Source organism: Borostomias antarcticus (assembly GCF_949987555.1).
Source record: "Borostomias antarcticus genome assembly, chromosome: 3".
In the NCBI taxonomy this organism is placed as follows: Eukaryota; Metazoa; Chordata; class Actinopteri; order Stomiiformes; family Stomiidae; genus Borostomias; species Borostomias antarcticus.
In genome coordinates this window covers 18,525,412-18,542,731 of record NC_140236.1, presented here as the reverse complement: position 1 = coordinate 18,542,731, position 17,320 = coordinate 18,525,412, and the positions used below count along the sequence as shown (strand labels likewise).

General features: G+C 47.4%; 2 protein-coding genes across 2 annotated transcripts; one reads left to right on the top strand and one right to left on the bottom strand.

Moving 5' to 3' along the window:
* Nucleotides 1–14,496: 14,496 nt before the first annotated feature.
* Nucleotides 14,497–15,658, top strand: tnnc2.2 (troponin C2, fast skeletal type, tandem duplicate 2). Its single transcript, XM_084436233.1, has 5 exons — nucleotides 14,497–14,543; nucleotides 14,652–14,795; nucleotides 15,031–15,145; nucleotides 15,265–15,401; nucleotides 15,522–15,658. The coding sequence occupies exons 1-5, from the start codon at nucleotides 14,534–14,536 to the stop codon at nucleotides 15,551–15,553; spliced, it is 438 nt and encodes a 145-aa protein (XP_084292359.1). The 5' UTR covers nucleotides 14,497–14,533; the 3' UTR covers nucleotides 15,554–15,658.
* Nucleotides 15,659–16,421: 763 nt separating this feature from the next.
* Nucleotides 16,422–17,168, bottom strand: taf13 (TATA-box binding protein associated factor 13). Its single transcript, XM_084461735.1, has 2 exons — nucleotides 17,111–17,168; nucleotides 16,422–16,946 (listed from the first exon to the last, which is right to left on the bottom strand). Exon 2 carries the CDS (start codon nucleotides 16,943–16,945, stop codon nucleotides 16,571–16,573), a length of 375 nt encoding a protein of 124 aa, XP_084317861.1. The 5' UTR covers nucleotide 16,946; nucleotides 17,111–17,168; the 3' UTR covers nucleotides 16,422–16,570.
* Nucleotides 17,169–17,320: the final 152 nt, after the last annotated feature.

The window sequence follows — 17,320 nt, the reverse complement described above, 5'->3', positions numbered from 1 at the left end:
CAGAGGTCACCTCACGACTGCAAGGGGGTGAGGACAGAGACACAGGCAGATAGATGGGATAACTACACAGTCAATGGTGTAGTGTGTGTGTGTGTGTCTGTGTGTGTGTGTGTGTGTGTGAGTACAAATGTCAGTGTGAGTGTGTGCTTGGCACACAGTGTGAGTGTGTGCTTGGTCTGTGTGTATGTGTGTGTGTGTGTGTGTGTGTGTGTGTGTGTGTGTCAGTGAATGTATGTGTGTTATCAAGAGTGTCCATCTGTGGGATGCCCAGATGATCCACCTAAATAACTTACCAGTCCCTAATGCATTCAAGTTTTTTTTATGTCATTGAGAGGGCTTCACTTGTCCTTTCTCTAAATATGGGGGGGCAGGGTCTGGGGCTAGGGCTGGGGCTGGGGGTGGGACTGGGGGTAGGGCTGGGGCTTGGGGCAGGGTCGGGGGGTAGGGCTGGGGCTTGGAGCAGGGTCAGGGGGTAGGGCTGGGGGTAGGGCTGGGACTAGGGCTGGGGCAGGGTCGGGGGGTAGGGCTGGGGCTTGGGGCAGGGTCGGGGCTGGGGGTAGCAGAGACTGGGGGGGGGTGCAGATAGGGGCGTGACTGTGGTGTAGACTGAGAAAGGGAATGAAGTAAGGCTGGTGATTGGCTGGTGCTAATCGAGACGAGGGACCAATCGCCCAATCCTGGTCATTTTCAGTGGACGTTGTGTGGGTGTGAGGGTACTTATGGACAGGACAGAGAGCTGTGTCCATCCACGGTGTAGAGACGACACTCTTCCCTGACCATCCATCCTACTGTCTGTCAGCGGAGCCTGCCAACATGGTAAGAGCCTGGAACAAGACGTATGTATGTGTATCTGTCCCTATGGAAATAAAGAAATGACATGAAGAGAAGGAAAGAGAAGAGGAGGAGAGGGGGGTGTAGGACAGAGAGAGGGAGCAGGGTCCTCAGTGAGGAGGAGGAGAGGGGAGGAGGAGAGGGGGGTGTAGGAGAGAGAGAGGGAGCAGGGTTCTCGGTGAGGAGGTGGAGAGGGGAGGAGGAGAGGGGGGTGTAGGAGAGAGAGAGGGAGCAGGGTCCTCGGGGGCTCTCAGCCAGCTCTGCTAGCTGTGGGCAGCTGGACCGTGATGAGCCACTGAGAGAGGAGACGACATTAGGAGACTGGATTGCAGTTAAGTGGTTGGTTGCTGCGCTCACGCTTGGTTTCTGAGACCAGGCTGTGATTGGCCAGGTCAGTGTGACCGGTCCAGGGGTGAGACCAGGCTGTGATTGGCCAGGTCAGTGTGACCGGTCCAGGGGTGAGACCAGGCTGTGATTGGCCAGGTCAGTGTGACCGGTCCAGGGATGAAACCAGGCTGTGATTGGCCAGGTCAGTGTGACCGGTCCAGGGGTGTCAGCTCTGATTTTATTGAGTTTATTTATTTAGTTTATTTAAATCAGGACAGTGCATATTGATGAACATGTACAATACATGTAAATATGCCAGATTGTATCCCGGAGGCTAGTTTCCATCTGGAGTCCATTAGGCAGGTTGATGTTACAAAACAAGTTACAAGAGGTACAGAGGCAGTTAAACATATATAAAACACAGACACAGTACAATATATAAAACATAGAACAATGGCATGCAGTTAGAAGTGTTCACATTTTTGGTTGGCTCTAAGCCACACCTTTAGATGCCCCTTAAAGGTGGCAAGAGTGGGGCAATCCCTTATGATTAAGGGGGGGCTGTTCCAGATTGCGGACCCTTCATAAGATAGAACATTTTGACTGAAAGAGGTTTTTCTAAAGGTAATCACACAGTCCCCATTTGCAACGGCTCTTGTGAGCCGAGTTAGGTTGGTGGTGGATCTGTATTTGATAAACTCATTCAAAGGGGGTGGCGCTAGAAAGTGAAGCACTTTGTAGATCAAGCACACAGAGGAGAAGTAACTGAAATTTTCAAAGCTTAGCATGTTGTATTTTGCTAAAATGTTGCAGTGGTGATAAGTAAAAGGTTTTCTGTCCAGAATTAAGTAAAGAGTTTTTGTATAGGAGTTCAACTGGTTTCAATGTTGTTGCCCCTGACATAGACCAACTGGTTATACAGTAACTCAGATGTGATAGGATCATAGACCAACTGGTTATACAGTAGCTCACATGTGATAGGATCATAGAGTGTAGAAACATCATGGCAGCTGCATCAGAAAGAGAACCCCTCATTTGCTTGAAATTATAAAGATGGGAATTTAACTTTTTTTGACAACATTTTCACATGGTGCTTGAAGGAGAGTTTGGAGTCTATGAACACACCTAATTATTTAAACTCGTTAACAACATCCAATTCTTCTGCACCCAAGAAGACACCAGAGTGTGTTGATTGGCCAGGTCAGTGCGGCGGGCCCAGGGGTGTCAACTCTGATTGGCCAGGTCAATATGATGGGTCCTGAAGTGTCATCTGTGATTGGCCAAGTCAGTGTGACGGGTCCTGGGGTGTCAGCTCTGATTGGCCAAGTCAGTGTGACGGGTACTGGGGTGTGAGCTCTGATTGGCCAGGTCAGGTGGCGGATGCAGTGCTTGAGCAGCTTTGGTGGAAGATCTTCTTGTCATCCTGACTGGTTGATGTTGGAGAGAGCCTGAAGGGAAATTAAATGAATGTTTAAGGTTGATTTTAATGCCTGTGGTTTTTTTTCTATTGGCTTAATCAAGAAGACCTAACTGCCTTTATGTTTCATGCAGAGGTGTTAGAGTTGGTGTTACAGAAGCCTTCCTGACCATGTTAGCCCACTACCAGCCAGCAAGTTAACATGGTGGGGAACACACAGCCTGAGCTCCTGGCTCTGAGCTCACATTCGTGTCCTTGAAACTACCTGGTTGAACCACACGAGTGTGTGTGTGGCTGGCGTTATCAAGACACCAGACTCTGTCAGGGAGATCAACATGCCTCAGACAGGCCTGACATACCAATACCAGGACCCAACGACAGTCATGTGACAGCTGCTGCTCTCTGCTATTGGAAACTGAGCTCTGAAGAGGTTATTTAAGGTTCTATTGTTAAGTCCATCCCACACCAGTAGGAAAACACAGAATAAACACACCCACTCTGAATCACTACACACCCACTCTGAATCACTAACACACCCATTCTGAATTACTAACACACCCACTCTGAATCACTAACACACCCACTCTGAATCACTAACACACCCACTCTAAATCACTAACACACCCACTCTGAATCACTACACACCCACTCTGAATCACTAACACACCCACTCTGAATCACTAACACTCCCACTCTGAATCACAAACACACCCATTCTGAATCACTACACTCCCACTCTGAATCACTAACACACCCACTCTGAATCACTACACACACACTCTGAATCACTACATACCCACTCTGAATCACTACACTCCCACTCTGAATCACTAACACACCCATTCTGAATCACTACACTCCCACTCTGAATCACTAACACACCCACTCTGAATCACTAACACACCCACTCTGAATCACTAACACACCCACTCTGAATCACTACACACCCACTCTGAATCACTAACACACCCACTCTGAATCACTAACACACCCACTCTGAATCACTAACACACCCACTCTGAATCACTACACACCCACTCTGAATCACTAACACTCCCACTCTGAATCACTAACACACCCACCCTGAATCACTACACACCCACTCTGAATCACTACATACCCACTCTGAATCACTACACTCCCACTCTGAATCACTAACACACCCATTCTGAATAACTACATACCCACTCTGAATCACTAACACACCCACTCTGAATCACTAACACACCCACTCTGAATCACTAACACACCCACTCTGAATCACTACATACCCACTCTGAATCACTACACTCCCACTCTGAATCACTAACACACCCATTCTGAATCACTACACTCCCACTCTGAATCACTAACACACCCACTCTGAATCACTAACACACCCACTCTGAATCACTAACACACCCACTCTGAATCACTAACACACCCACTCTGAATCACTACACACCCACTCTGAATCACTAACACACCCACTCTGAATCACTACACACCCACTCTGAATCACTAACACACACACTCTGAATCACTAACACACCCACTCTGAATCACTAACACACCCACTCTGAATCACTAACACACCCACTCTGAATCACTACACACCCACTCTGAATCACTAACACACCCACTCTGAATCACTAACACACCCACTCTGAATCACTACACACCCACTCTGAATCCTAGCAGGCTGAAGCCTAGGGGGCGCTATTTCTTTTTATTTAACCTTTATGCAGGGAGTCCCGTACAAAATATGTAAAATACAAATACTGTAAATATAAAATACAATTGAAATACAAAGTACAAACCACAAAATGTGCAGAGTTGATGCACACTTAATTAAATCACAAACATCAGAACAAAAGTTCCCAACTAGTCCTTTGAATTGTCTTAGTGGCACTAGCACCTGGGTTCTGAATTGATCAGGGGTCCCCCCAGGGTTGACCAGTCCTGGGTTCTGAGTTGATCAGGGGTCCCCCCAGGGTTGACCAGTCCTGGGTTCTAGGATGATGAGTAGTGTGTTGAATGAATCAGTGAGGTTTAATGTGTTTGATGTTATTGTGGTTCCGGATCCCCCCCCCCCCCCCCCCCCCAGCCCACCGATGCCCAGAGTGACGCCCGCTCCTTCCTGAGTGAGGAGATGATTACAGGTGAGTCTTGGCCAGCTGTAAACAAATCAACATGTAAACAACCATGTGAACAACCAATATCACAAAGAGCTTTACAAAAGCCCAAAAGACATCAACATCAGAGACCATAGCTGTACTATACATCACTATACATCACTATACAAGCCTATAGCTATACGTCACTATACATCACTATACAAGCCTATAGCTATACATCACTATACATCACTATACAAGCCTATAGCTATACATCACTATACATCACTATACAAGCCTATAGCTATACATCACTATACAAGCCTATAGCTATACATCACTATACATCACTATACAAGCCTATAGCTGTACATCACTATACATCACTATACAAGCCTATAGCTGTACATCACTATACATCACTATACAAGCCTATAGCTGTACATCACTATACATGCCTATAGCTATACATCACTATACAAGCCTACATATATCACTATACAAGCCTACTGTATATACATCACTATACAAGCCTATAGCTGTACATCACTATACAAGCCTATAGCTATATGTCACTATACATCACTATACAAGCCAATAGCTATACATCACTATACTGTACGTACAAGCCTATAGCTATACATCACTATACATTACTATACAAGTCGTCAGTACATACATCACTATACAAGCCTCCATCAAAGCTTTAGCTGTAGGTGCCTGGGATATTTAAGTTTCCAGGCCTCAGGTTGTGCAGCAACCAGGCCCACTATGCTCTGACTGTAGCTGTAACTACACACCACAGCTGTAAACCTCTGGTGGGCCTAATCCTGACCTGGGCCTAATCCTGACCTGTCACCTCTCAGACAAAACCCAACCTGGCAGTCTCCCCTACCCGTTTATAGTTTACCATGCCTGGTGTCCAGATAATCTTATAGTTTACCATGTCTGGTGTCTAGATAATCTTATCGTTTACCATGTCTGGTGTCCAGATAATCTTATAGTTTACCATGCCTGGTGTCCAGATAATCTTATAGTTTACCATGCCTGGTGTCCAGATAATCGTATAGTTTACCATGTCTGGTGTCCAGATAATCTTATAGTTTACCATGTCTGGTGTCCAGATAATCTTATCGTTTACCATGCCTGGTGTTCAGATACTACTATGAGGCCGTCTATAGGAAAGGACAGAGTTGTTCTTCCTCAGGTGGCTCAGGTCCTGTGGTGTGTGTAGCAGGCTGCTGAGGAGGTTCTACCAGTCTGAGGATGTTCTACCAGTCTGAGGATGTTCTACCAGTCTGAGGATGTTCTGCCAGTCTGAGGATGTTCTACCAGTCTGAGGATGTTCTACCAGTCTGAGGATGTTCTACCAGTCTGAGGATGTTCTACCAGTCTGAGGATGTTCTGCCAGTCTGTCACTGGTCACTGTCAGGCAACACAGGTCTAGGAAGTTGAACAAGCTGATGGGTGGGGTCGGCTCTGTTGTGTGGCAACAACTGGACAGCCTGGAGTCTGTGGCAGAGAGGAGGATGAGGGACAAACTGAAGTCCATCCTGGACAAACCCTCCCATCCCCTCTATGACGAGCTGTGGCAGATGGGAGCACCTTCAGCCACAGGCTCCTCCCACCCAGGTGTAATACAGAGCGGTTCAGACGTTCCTTTGTGCCAGCGGTCGTCAGACTGTATAACAGTGCCTGAGCGCTCCCAAGTGTTGTGGATCAATCAATCAATCAATCAAAGCTTTATTTGTATAGCGCATTTCATACCCAGAGGCAACACAATGCGCTTTACAGAGAACAAGGGAGGTGGGCATACGACCCACTCTCTACATATTCCAGAGGGAAGCAAAAAAACAGTAATCACCCGGGGGCCAGATAAGTGAGCTGTAAAAATTCTTCCCTGACCCCTCTCAACAAGGCGATCGAGCAAGCTCCAGGAGTATGTTTGTCTACCGGCTAAGAACATTTATAAAGCAATACATTACATTAAATTACATTTCAGAGTGAGAGAGGCTAAAAGCATCGTAGGAGAGAGAATATTCTACGGACATGCTACATCATCCACAGCAGACACGGGGGTATCTATCGGACTTCGGGAGGTCTGCTGGTGACAGTGGGGCATCCACTGGACCTGGTTAGAAGATAGGAGGGAGAGAGAGAAGCACTAGGGAGAGGGAAGGCAGAGGGAAGGCAGAACAGGGTTAGTAGCACATAGAGCCATACAGACCACACAGATATTGAAACAGGCAACCTGGGGCAAGCTCCTGGAATATATTTGTCTAATGGCTAAGAACATTTAAAGAACAATAAATAACATTAAATTAAATTTTGGATGTATGTATGCGTGTATGTTTATTTGAGTATTAGTATACATATTTATACAGACTGTATGTATGTTGTATATTTTATATTCATGCATAATGCATGTATATATTTCTTGTAATTTAATTTAATCTATTATGTATATTCTCTATGTATATTCTTTATTCTGCTTTACTTTTTCCCCACTGCTGCTGTACTGTTCCACTGCTGAAACACCCAATTTCCCCCAACCGTGATTATTTAAGTATCTATCTATCTACTGTATCTATCTATCTACTTTATCTATCTATCTTATCCTATCTCCTCAATCTAGAGTTCAAGGCTGCCTTCGACATGTTCGACACCGACGGCGGCGGTGACATCAGCACCAAGGAGCTGGGTCAGGTGATGAGGATGCTGGGTCAGAACCCGTCCAGAGAGGAGTTGGACGCCATCATAGAGGAGGTGGATGAGGATGGTGAGATGCTGGGTCACATGACAGGAAGTGAACGTCTGTGCAGGACTGAGGAGGGGGAAGAACTCTCTGGATTTACAAGACAGTTCAGTCAGTCAGCCATTCCTCTAAGCCTTTGTCTTCTCTCTCTTCCTCTCCTCTCCCCCTCTCCTCCCCTCTCCCTTCCTCTCCTCCTCTCCCTTCCTCTCCCCTCTCCCTTCCTCTCTCCTCCTTTCCTCCCCCTCCCTTCCTCTCCCCTCCTCCCCTCTCCCTTCCTCTCCTCCCCTCTCCCCTCCTCTCCTCCCCTCTCCCCTCCTCTCCTCTCCCTTCCTCTCTCCTCCTCCCCTCTCCCCCTCCCCTCTCCCTCCCCTCCCCCTCCCCCCTGCTCTCCTCCCCTCTCAGGCAGCGGTACCATCGACTTCGAGGAGTTCCTGGTCATGATGGTGCAGCAGCTAAAGGAGGACCAGGCTGGCAAGAGTGAGGAGGAGCTCTCAGAGTGCTTCCGCATATTCGACAAGTACGTCTAACCCTAACCCTACCTGAACACAGACAAATACTTCACCCACCTGAACACAGACAAGTACGTCTCCCACCTGAACACAGACAAGTACGTCTCCCACCTGAACACAGACAAGTACTTCACCCACCTGAACACAGACAAGTACGTCTCCCACCTGAACAGACAAGTACGTCTCCCACCTGAACACAGACAAGTACTTCACCTACCTGAACATAGACAAGTACTTCACCTACCTGAACAGACAAGTACTTCACCCACCTGAACACAGACAAGTAATTCACCCACCTGAACACAGACAAGTACTTCACCCACCTGAACATAGACAAGTACTTCACCTACCTGAACAGACAAGTACTTCACCTACCTGAACACAGACAAGTACTTCACCCACCTGAACACAGACAAGTACTTCACCCACCTGAACACAGACAAGTACTTCACCCACCTGAACACAGACAAGTACGTCTCCCACCTGAACACAGACAAGTACTTCACCCACCTGAACACAGACAAGAAATTCACCAACCTGAACACAGACAAGTACTTCACCCACCTGAACATAGACAAGTACTTCACCCACCTGAAAGCAGACAAGTACTTCACCCACCTGAACACAGACAAGTAATTCACCAACCTGAACAGAGACAAGTACTTCACCCACCTGAACACAGACAAGTACTTCACCTACCTGAACACAGACAAGTACTTCACCCACCTGAACATAGACAAGTACTTCACCTACCTGAACACAGACAAGTACTTCACCTAGACAAGTACGTCTCCAACCTAAAAAACAGTGTGTTTCCAACTAAGCACTGCCTTGTTCCACTTTAAGCTTCCTGGAGCATGGGTGTGGCCCAGTCCACTGCAGTGCACTGTACTGTACCAGTACTATAGTCACTAATCCTCCCTATGACCGGTCAGACAGCCACACTGAGACACGGTTAACCGTACCAGAGAGCCTGCTGGTGTAGGAACCGTTAACCGTACCAGAGAGCCTGCTGGTGTAGGAACCGTTAACCGTACCAGAGAGCCTGCTGGTGTAGGAACCGTTAACCGTACCAGAGAGCCTGCTGGTGTAGGTGAGCTGACAGAGGCTGTGACAGTCCGTCATCCGTTGCCACAGGAACGGGGACGGCTTCATCGACAGGGAGGAGTTTGGCGAGATTATCTATGCCACCGGGGAACCAATCACAGACGAGGAGGTGGATGAGCTCATGGCGGACAGCGACACAAACAAGGATGGGAAGATTGACTTTGACGGTGAGATGCTGATACAGATCTCAGATCAGATCAGGCTTTATTAACCCCCAGGTGAGATGCTGTTACAGATCTGAGATCAGATCAGGCTTTATTAACCCCCAGGGGGATTCCGGTGTTACAGAGTGAGGTACTGAATAGAAAATAAAGTCAAATAGACATTCTATACATACTTACATATACATACATACATACATACATACATACATACACATACATACATACATACATACATACATACATACATACATACATACATACATACATACATACATACATACATCAGACATAATCATAGCAACAAACAAGTGAAACATGCAAAGGAAAAAATATATATGAAAATAATATCAAAAGTGACAAAGGGACGGGGGTTCTGAGTCCCAGAATGAAAGGGGGTCAGGGGTCAGGTACTGGGGGGATCAGGTACTGTAGTAATCTGATAGCTGTGGGGGGGGGTCAGGGGTCAGGTACTGTAGTAGTCTGATAGCTGTGGGGGGGGTCAGGTGTCAGGTACTGTAGGTCAGCCTGGTAGCTGCTGGCACTAAGGAGCACTGAAGCACTCAGGTTTGTACTAGAGAGACATCCTCCATAAGAGCAGTACAAACACTCCATATGAAGAGTGTGTGCAGCATGTGTGTTATGACATCATTGTGTGCATGAGCATGACATCTTATGCAGGGCATCTTAACATGTAGGACATCTTATGTAGGGCATCTTAACATGTAGGAAATTTTAACATGTAGGAAATCTTAACATGTAGGACATCTTAACATTTTGATTCTCCCAATACCACTCACAAGACAAATATTCATGGGGGATTTGGGGTTGCTTATGGTGTAGTCTCAACGCCAGACCCATGAGAGTTCTTTCACTGATACACTACGCAAGCTACGCTAACTACGTTACTGCATGCTGCAGTATGGGTCTGGGACACTTCATGCAAAAATCTGGTGCTCAAATCCTGGCAATTCATTGGTTTCGCAGGAATCCCTGCGACACCAATCAGTAACGACTTTCGTGATCAGGCACTCCCACCCAACCTGGCCCGCCCATCTAACCTGGGCTAGGTTTCTCATTTGCTGCTACGACCTGTCACTCTTACAATTTTGACCCATCGATACGCCCTCAGAACACCAGCTTTGGCGGCAAAGTGGCACAGACTCTATGATGTAGTATGCGGAGCGCAGCGATTCAACATAATATTTGAGTCTGGAGAGAGAGTATTTACGGTGTAGCTTGTATATCTTTTCCCGGGTGTATATTGGGCGTGGTTTGTTCCTACTCATCAGTCATCAGGAGACCTTGTGACCTGGGGTCATGTGAGCATGTGTCCTGGCTGAGCTCTGACCAGCTCCCAGGCTCTCAGCAGCACATGGAGCTGAAAGGCCCTGTATAGGTTGTGTATTGAGGGCTATAGTTACAGAGAGGGGGTAGTTGTACAGGGAGGGGCTGGAGAGGGCTGTGGGAGGCTGAGATGGTCCTGGGGTTACAGTTAGAGTTAAAATAGTGTTTCCCTCCCGTCTAGAGAGAGGGAGCTAGACTACGTGAGGTGTTCCTGGTCACCAAATATTACATATTTATTTTTCCCGCCGTCTCTCTCTCTCTCTTTCTTTTTTTCTTTCTTTCTTTATACCTTTCTTCCTTCCTCTCCAGAGTTTCTGAAGATGATGGAGAATGTCCAGTAACGAGTACAGACCAACATTCCTTACAAGCCACCCTGCCCATCAGCCATTGCTTCAAGACACCCCCCCCCCACAAACGAACAGAAAACATCAATTAAACCGACTCCCAACTCTTCCTACAGCATTAACCAGTCTTCCCAAGTTCAGTTCTGCAGGAGTGTAAACACAGAGTTTGAGAAAAGACTATATTGGTGTCGTGTCATGGTTCTTCTCACCCTGGACGGATGCGCGGCATTGTGGGAATGTCTATAAATATCCCTCAGAACCTTTTAAGACCAAGAAGCTTTCCCTCCCCGGGTCACCGGCCAGACCGCCCAGCTGTCCTTGTCCTACACCTGCTGTTCCTTAAGAAACATTACACCCCCCAGCAAACCCCCACCCTCCTACAGCCTCCACACTACACCCCCCAGAAACCCCCCCACCCTCCCAGTAACCCCCAGCAGCCCCCCCCCCCCACCCTCCTACAGCCTCCTCACGGCTCCTCCCTGGAAAGAGCTTTAAAATAAACCTGCCTCCATCCTACAGCTATGCTTCTCTTGCTTGTTGTCCTGTTGCCCTGAGAGAGAGAGAGAGAGAGAGAGAGAGAGAGGGAGAGAGAGAGAGAGAGAGAGAGAGAGAGAGAGAGGGAGAGAGAGGGAGAGAGAGAGAGAGAGAGGGAGAGAGAGAGAGGGAGAGAGAGAGAGAGAGAGGGAGAGAGAGAGAGAGAAAGAGAGAGAGAGGGAGAGAGAGAGAGAGAGAGAGAGAGAGAGGGAGAGAGAGTGAGAGAGAGAGAGAGAGAGAGAGAGAGAGAGAGAGGGAGAGAGAAGGGTGGAGCTGACAGCAGATCAACCCTGGCTCCGTCTTAGTTCCTGGTCACTTCTGCCTGTTTGTTCATAGAAACTACATTTCTTAATCTGTCTTTTTTACTTTCATCAATAAGACTTTCCCATCATGCGACTGCATGTGTACACATACACACACACACACACACCCTCCCACCCCCCACTCTTCTCCTCTTGCATATACAATCACGCACACTTGTGCACACACACACACACACACACCATATGCTCCACCAGCCCCACCAATTACAATCGTTGTCAACAGACAGACCAATGGCAACATGCAGAGCCTTGGCCAGACCCTGTCTACACAGATCCTGCCACAGACCAAGGCCCCGACAGTCTCATCACTTGAGAAATGTCCTCTGTAATGTCCGAGAGAATCAGAGAGCTTTCCCCCTGGCTAGCTCCTCCCTCAAACAGTCGGACTAGACTCTGTCACTGCTCTGTCTCCAGGTGATGGTTCCCCAGGTAACAGTCCCCAGGCAACCACCGGGGTAGTGAGCATCATGGCGGGAGCGTTTCTGTCAGCAGAGCAGCTTGTAGGAGCTCTGAGACCCAGCAACGGTCTTCCTTAGGTACAAACACCCTGCTCTCAGAGTATATAGTCCTCACTCCTCCCACCACCCGTAGACACATCCTCCCCCTCCTCCCCACCTTGCCTCTCAGTATAATATCATATCACCCCCCCCGCCCCCCCAGCGTCCCTCCTCAGGAACCCCCCACCATATAAGGACAGTCAGGTTGTGTTTATGCACTACGTGGAGGTCTGGGATGGGCTCTGTCTCCAGCCTGTCCGGCCCCCTCACTCTCCTGCCCCCCCTCTCTCCTGCCCCCTCACTCTCCTGCCCCCCCTCTCTCTTGCCCCCTCACTCTCCTGCCCCCCTCTCTCCTGCCCCCTCACTCTCCTGCCCCCCCCCCCTCTCTCAGCCCCAGAAACCCTCGGCTATTCAGGGCACAGCCAAGGAGGGGGGAGGGGTTCTAGACCCACAGCACTTTTCTACACGGGTAGAGTTTCACACCCAGAATGAAACTCCATCACAGGACCACAACGCCCCCCCTCCCCTCCCCCCAAACACACCTCCAACACCAAGGACTATATAGTACGCTAACCCACATTTTTAGAAATTGTTGTTTGAGCTTGAAATAACAGAAGAGCAACAACACAGTGTCTCAGAACTACTTCTTACAGGAGCTCATTGCATACGACAGCTGGTATGATGGCCTCTCTTCCCTAAACCAACAAGAAAAAAAACCCAAATTGTAAACTTTCCATCACAGAGGACTTGTTGAGACACATGAGCTGAAACACTGTTTGTGACACGACTCTGCTGTTGGTGCATACATAACGTTATTATGATGCTGTAACTGTATACAAAACGTGTAGGCCTTCACACCTTCTCAAAATGTCATGAAATATCTCTTCACTCTGATAAAGCTATACTACACACAGTACTGTTGCAGAATTCAAACCTAAAAACTGAAGTTTTAACCTGACACAGATCATGATGTCTGAGTTTTATTTTACTCAATGAGTTGTCTGCAGCTTCAAGACAGAGAAGTTGCGATTGGCTTGTCGGCGCCCCAGAACCCTAAAAGTTCAAGATTCTAAATCCGGAGGCCTGTGAGCGCCAGGGGGCGTGTCTTAGGTCGCCGGTTTAAAGTGTGTCTGAACTCTCTCTTGACGTCTAGTCTTTCTGTTGGGGTGCACGCGGATTGACCACTCCTTTGACCTTGTTTCCGTGGATATTTGGGGGTAAAGCTAATCCACAACCATGGTAAGATCAACCACCTGCGTACAAATAGACCTAATTAAACTATAAGCATATTCACTAAACATGGTCAGAGTAGCCAATAGGGATTTTAATTCGTTTTGATTATTCATGGATGGATAACTTACTTGGAAACATTTGATAAAATGTTGTGTCTGTGGGTTTTTTATTTAAAAAAATATTAAGTCATTTCTTGAAAAGAAAATGATAGTTGAAAGTAAAACTCCTACAGTAAGTGCTTGATTCAAGCCACGATTCGCTGGCGACATTAATAATCATATAGAAAATAAAAATGCTCAAAAATGTCACTTTAATCATTTTAATGACTGGACTTGGAGAACATTAATTTAGGAAAGTCATCCGTGTTTTTTCGGTGGGTGTAGGTTTATGGGTGTGTGAGTGGAGAGGGTGGAGGTTTTGGGTGTGTGAGAGGAGAGGGTGGAGGTTTTGGGTGTGTGAGTGGAGAGGGTGGAGGTTTTGGGTGTGTGAGAGGGTGCGTAGATAGAGCCAAAATGGGAATAAGTCAGTCCCGCTGCTTCGGTGCGGATTTTGCAGAGGCGACAAATTCCATGGGGTTGTATGTCCGCATTGCCATATACAGGGGGGCTAATGCGTTGAGCCTTAAATAGCATGGCTAATTTCTACCCGGCCCGAGAACTGTCATACAATAGGCCTTATGTGACATCTTATATCACCATGATTCAATGGCCTCCATCGGGTTTTCCAGCATGTTATCATCATAATATAGGCTAGGCTATAAACGATTATAAGCTTCACTGTTGACAGAGCTATGACTGAACTTTACTGACAGAGTTTGACATGTCTCCTAGGCCACAACCTCCATTAATTTGGTTTTAAAACATGTGATAAACAGGGTTACTCTAGGTAGCCCTCCGCTGTTCTCTGAGAGAGCTCGGAAGCGTGGAGAGATAGGTCTGGCTATGCGACACTAAAGAGATGCGCATAACTCGACATTATCCTGAGATGACGATGTGACGTTGTTCTTGCAGACTGACGCGCAACAAGAGGCCCGCTCCTATTTGAGCGAGGAGATGCTTAACGGTGAGTAAATTAAACCAAGTCTGACTGGAATTACACGTTGAGAGGGCCAAAGTCTGTTGATTACAATAATTCGTGCGCATATACTTATGATGAATCTCCTCAATCTAGAGTTCAAGGCTGCCTTCGACATGTTCGACACTGATGGCGGCGGTGACATCAGCACCAAGGAGCTGGGTCAGGTGATGAGGATGCTGGGTCAGAACCCGACAAGAGAGGAGCTGGACGAAATCATTGAGGAGGTCGATGAGGATGGTGAGCAACGGATTAATAAACACGTCACGTCAGATTACCGGACATTTCAGTCTTTGCTGCTGCGTAATAACGCACAATTTGGTAGCCTAACCGTCGCGCACACGGGAGCATGGCGCGTAACTGGGCTTGTCTTCATAAAAAAGTAAAATAAAAATCATTAAAACAATTGGTCATAATAGGGATGTGTGTGTTTACCTGTAAGTTGGACATGTACTGATATGAACCTGTACCTCAGGCAGCGGCACCATCGACTTCGAGGAGTTCTTGGTCATGATGGTGAGGCTCCTAAAGGAGGACCAGGCCGGCAAGAGTGAGGACGAGCTGGCAGAATGCTTCCGCATATTCGACAAGTACGTCAACATTTGATAGGCTTTTTGAATGAGGGGGGCACGGGGTCGACTTAATTACAACACGGCATTACGACACTTCTGTTGACACTTCAACATTTGCCTGGCGTGTGTCATCATAGGAACGGCGACGGCATGATCGACAGGGAGGAGTTCGCCATCATCATCCGCAGCACCGGCGAGGCGATCTCAGAGGAGGAGATCGATGAGCTGCTGAAGGACGGAGACAAGAACGCTGACGGCATGCTGGACTTTGACGGTAGGTCGTCTGACACACCAACACAAAGACCTTCTGGGTTAGTTATCCAAGTCAAACATGCACAGAATGTCACGTTTGACATTTTCATAACGGACTGTATCTTTCTTGTTTTACTTTCAGAATTCCTCAAGATGATGGAGAATGTGCAGTAAAACAGAGACTTATGGACATTCCCCTCTGCCCCCTCATGCTCGTATCTGATCTCACTCACTCACTCTCACTCCCCCTCCTACGCCCACCACCTGGTCCACCGCCTCTCCTCCTCCATCTCTAGATGTCCCCAGCAGACAGGACGCCTGCTGGGGGGCTACTGGCTCTGCCTGCTTGTGTTAAGTGTCAGCCCACGGAGGGCCTGCTGCTGCTGCTGTTCCCCCCAAAACCAGGAGAGCAAGGCTGGGATGTGAAGCTCACCGCACACCGCCACAAGCAGGGCACGGTGCATCAACAGCCCCCACACTGCCTGGAGCTCTGTCCAGAGGAAGTCTAGATAGATGAGCAGCTTGTTATCGCTGCGCAGACCAACAACTGTCACACCACATAACTGTAAAAACTAAACCATTGCTTGAACAAACATAATAAATGAATAAACTCATGCTCAATTGTAGTTGGTCTGACATATTCATGGTCTGTATAAGCTTTTGTTTAGAGGAATATCAATAAAATCTTTTTTTTTTTTTTCTTTTTTCCATTTTTCCTTGACCACGTTCATCTTGTCTGTCATTGTACTACCCAGCAGGCCTAACTGTTGACGTTGTGAACCAATATCCAATGTGATTTGATACAGGCTGTGGTGTTTTGTTAATCAGAGTATAGGCTACAGCGCACCAAACCATGTTGTCCAAGATGGAGACCCTTGGGCAAGGATAGGACAATATTCGTCTTAGTGACAGTCACTACATTACATACACCCTGAACCAACAACAAATTAGGTTGGACAAAATGAACGCTTACTATTTTCCATATGAAGTACACCATTATAAAAAGGTATTATGAGCACATCAAACTGACACTGCATTCAGCAATGTGATACGCTTTATGCAATAATAAAATGTAATGTAAAATAAAAACATGTCAACATGTAAACAGAAACAAAAAGGTATTGATACATTATGCATAACGTTAGGCTCTGACAAAGTGATTTTGCAGTCGTTTTGATGTCATACATGAATTTAGGAGCCATAATTAGCTTCGTCGAAGGCTTTGCGGGCCCTCTTCAGCTCCTCGTTCATGGTCAGAAGATCCTTCACTCGGGCGAACTTCCTCGGGTCTTTCCGGATAAGGAAGACGATGTCCTCCACCTGGACGCGGCCCTGCCGGCCTATAGACATGGCTTTGTGGGTCATCTCTGTGATGAACTCGATCACAAGGTCCTCCAGGATGTCCACTGACTCGGTATACGGATTCTGGTCATCTCCAAACCCGTACATCATGCACCGGAGCTCCTTAGAGAACAACCGTTTCCTTTTCCCGTGGCCCCCGTCGGCTCCCCCGGCCCCCTCGTCCAGATCCTCCTCGAACCCTGGCTCGTCCTCTTCCTCCGCCATCCTGCCAGGCACAAACACGGTGGCAATTTATTCATCCAGCAAATTGAACGACGGCGATAATCTGAGTTGGTACAACACACCCATTTTATAAAACTGTAGACTAAAATCCTGACCAGACTGTCGCTTATATCTGACTTCAGAAATCACTTAAAGAAAAGAAAATACCTTGAAAATGGAAGCGTTCTTAAACCACAACAACGCAAACACGGCCCGCGTCCGAGAACTTCCGTGTCGTCTTCTTCTATGATACTTATTGACGCTAGAAAGGCGAAGCGTAAATAGCGCCCCTACCGACAGCCTGCTGTACCTCCATACAACTAGTCATTCGTTGTATGCACTGCACTCTGAATGTATGTAGCTATTTAAAAGCATGCG

Excerpts from the sequence above, each read along its gene's own strand:
- taf13 (XM_084461735.1), bottom strand. The coding sequence starts at position 16,945 with ATGGCGGAGGAAGAGGACGAGCCAGGGTTCGAGGAGGATCTGGACGAG.
- tnnc2.2 (XM_084436233.1), top strand. Across the intron at positions 15,146-15,264 it reads TGCTTCCGCATATTCGACAA|GAACGGCGACGGCATGATCG; the intron begins GTACGTCAACAT and ends GTGTCATCATAG. Across the intron at positions 15,402-15,521 it reads CGGCATGCTGGACTTTGACG|AATTCCTCAAGATGATGGAG; the intron begins GTAGGTCGTCTG and ends TTTTACTTTCAG.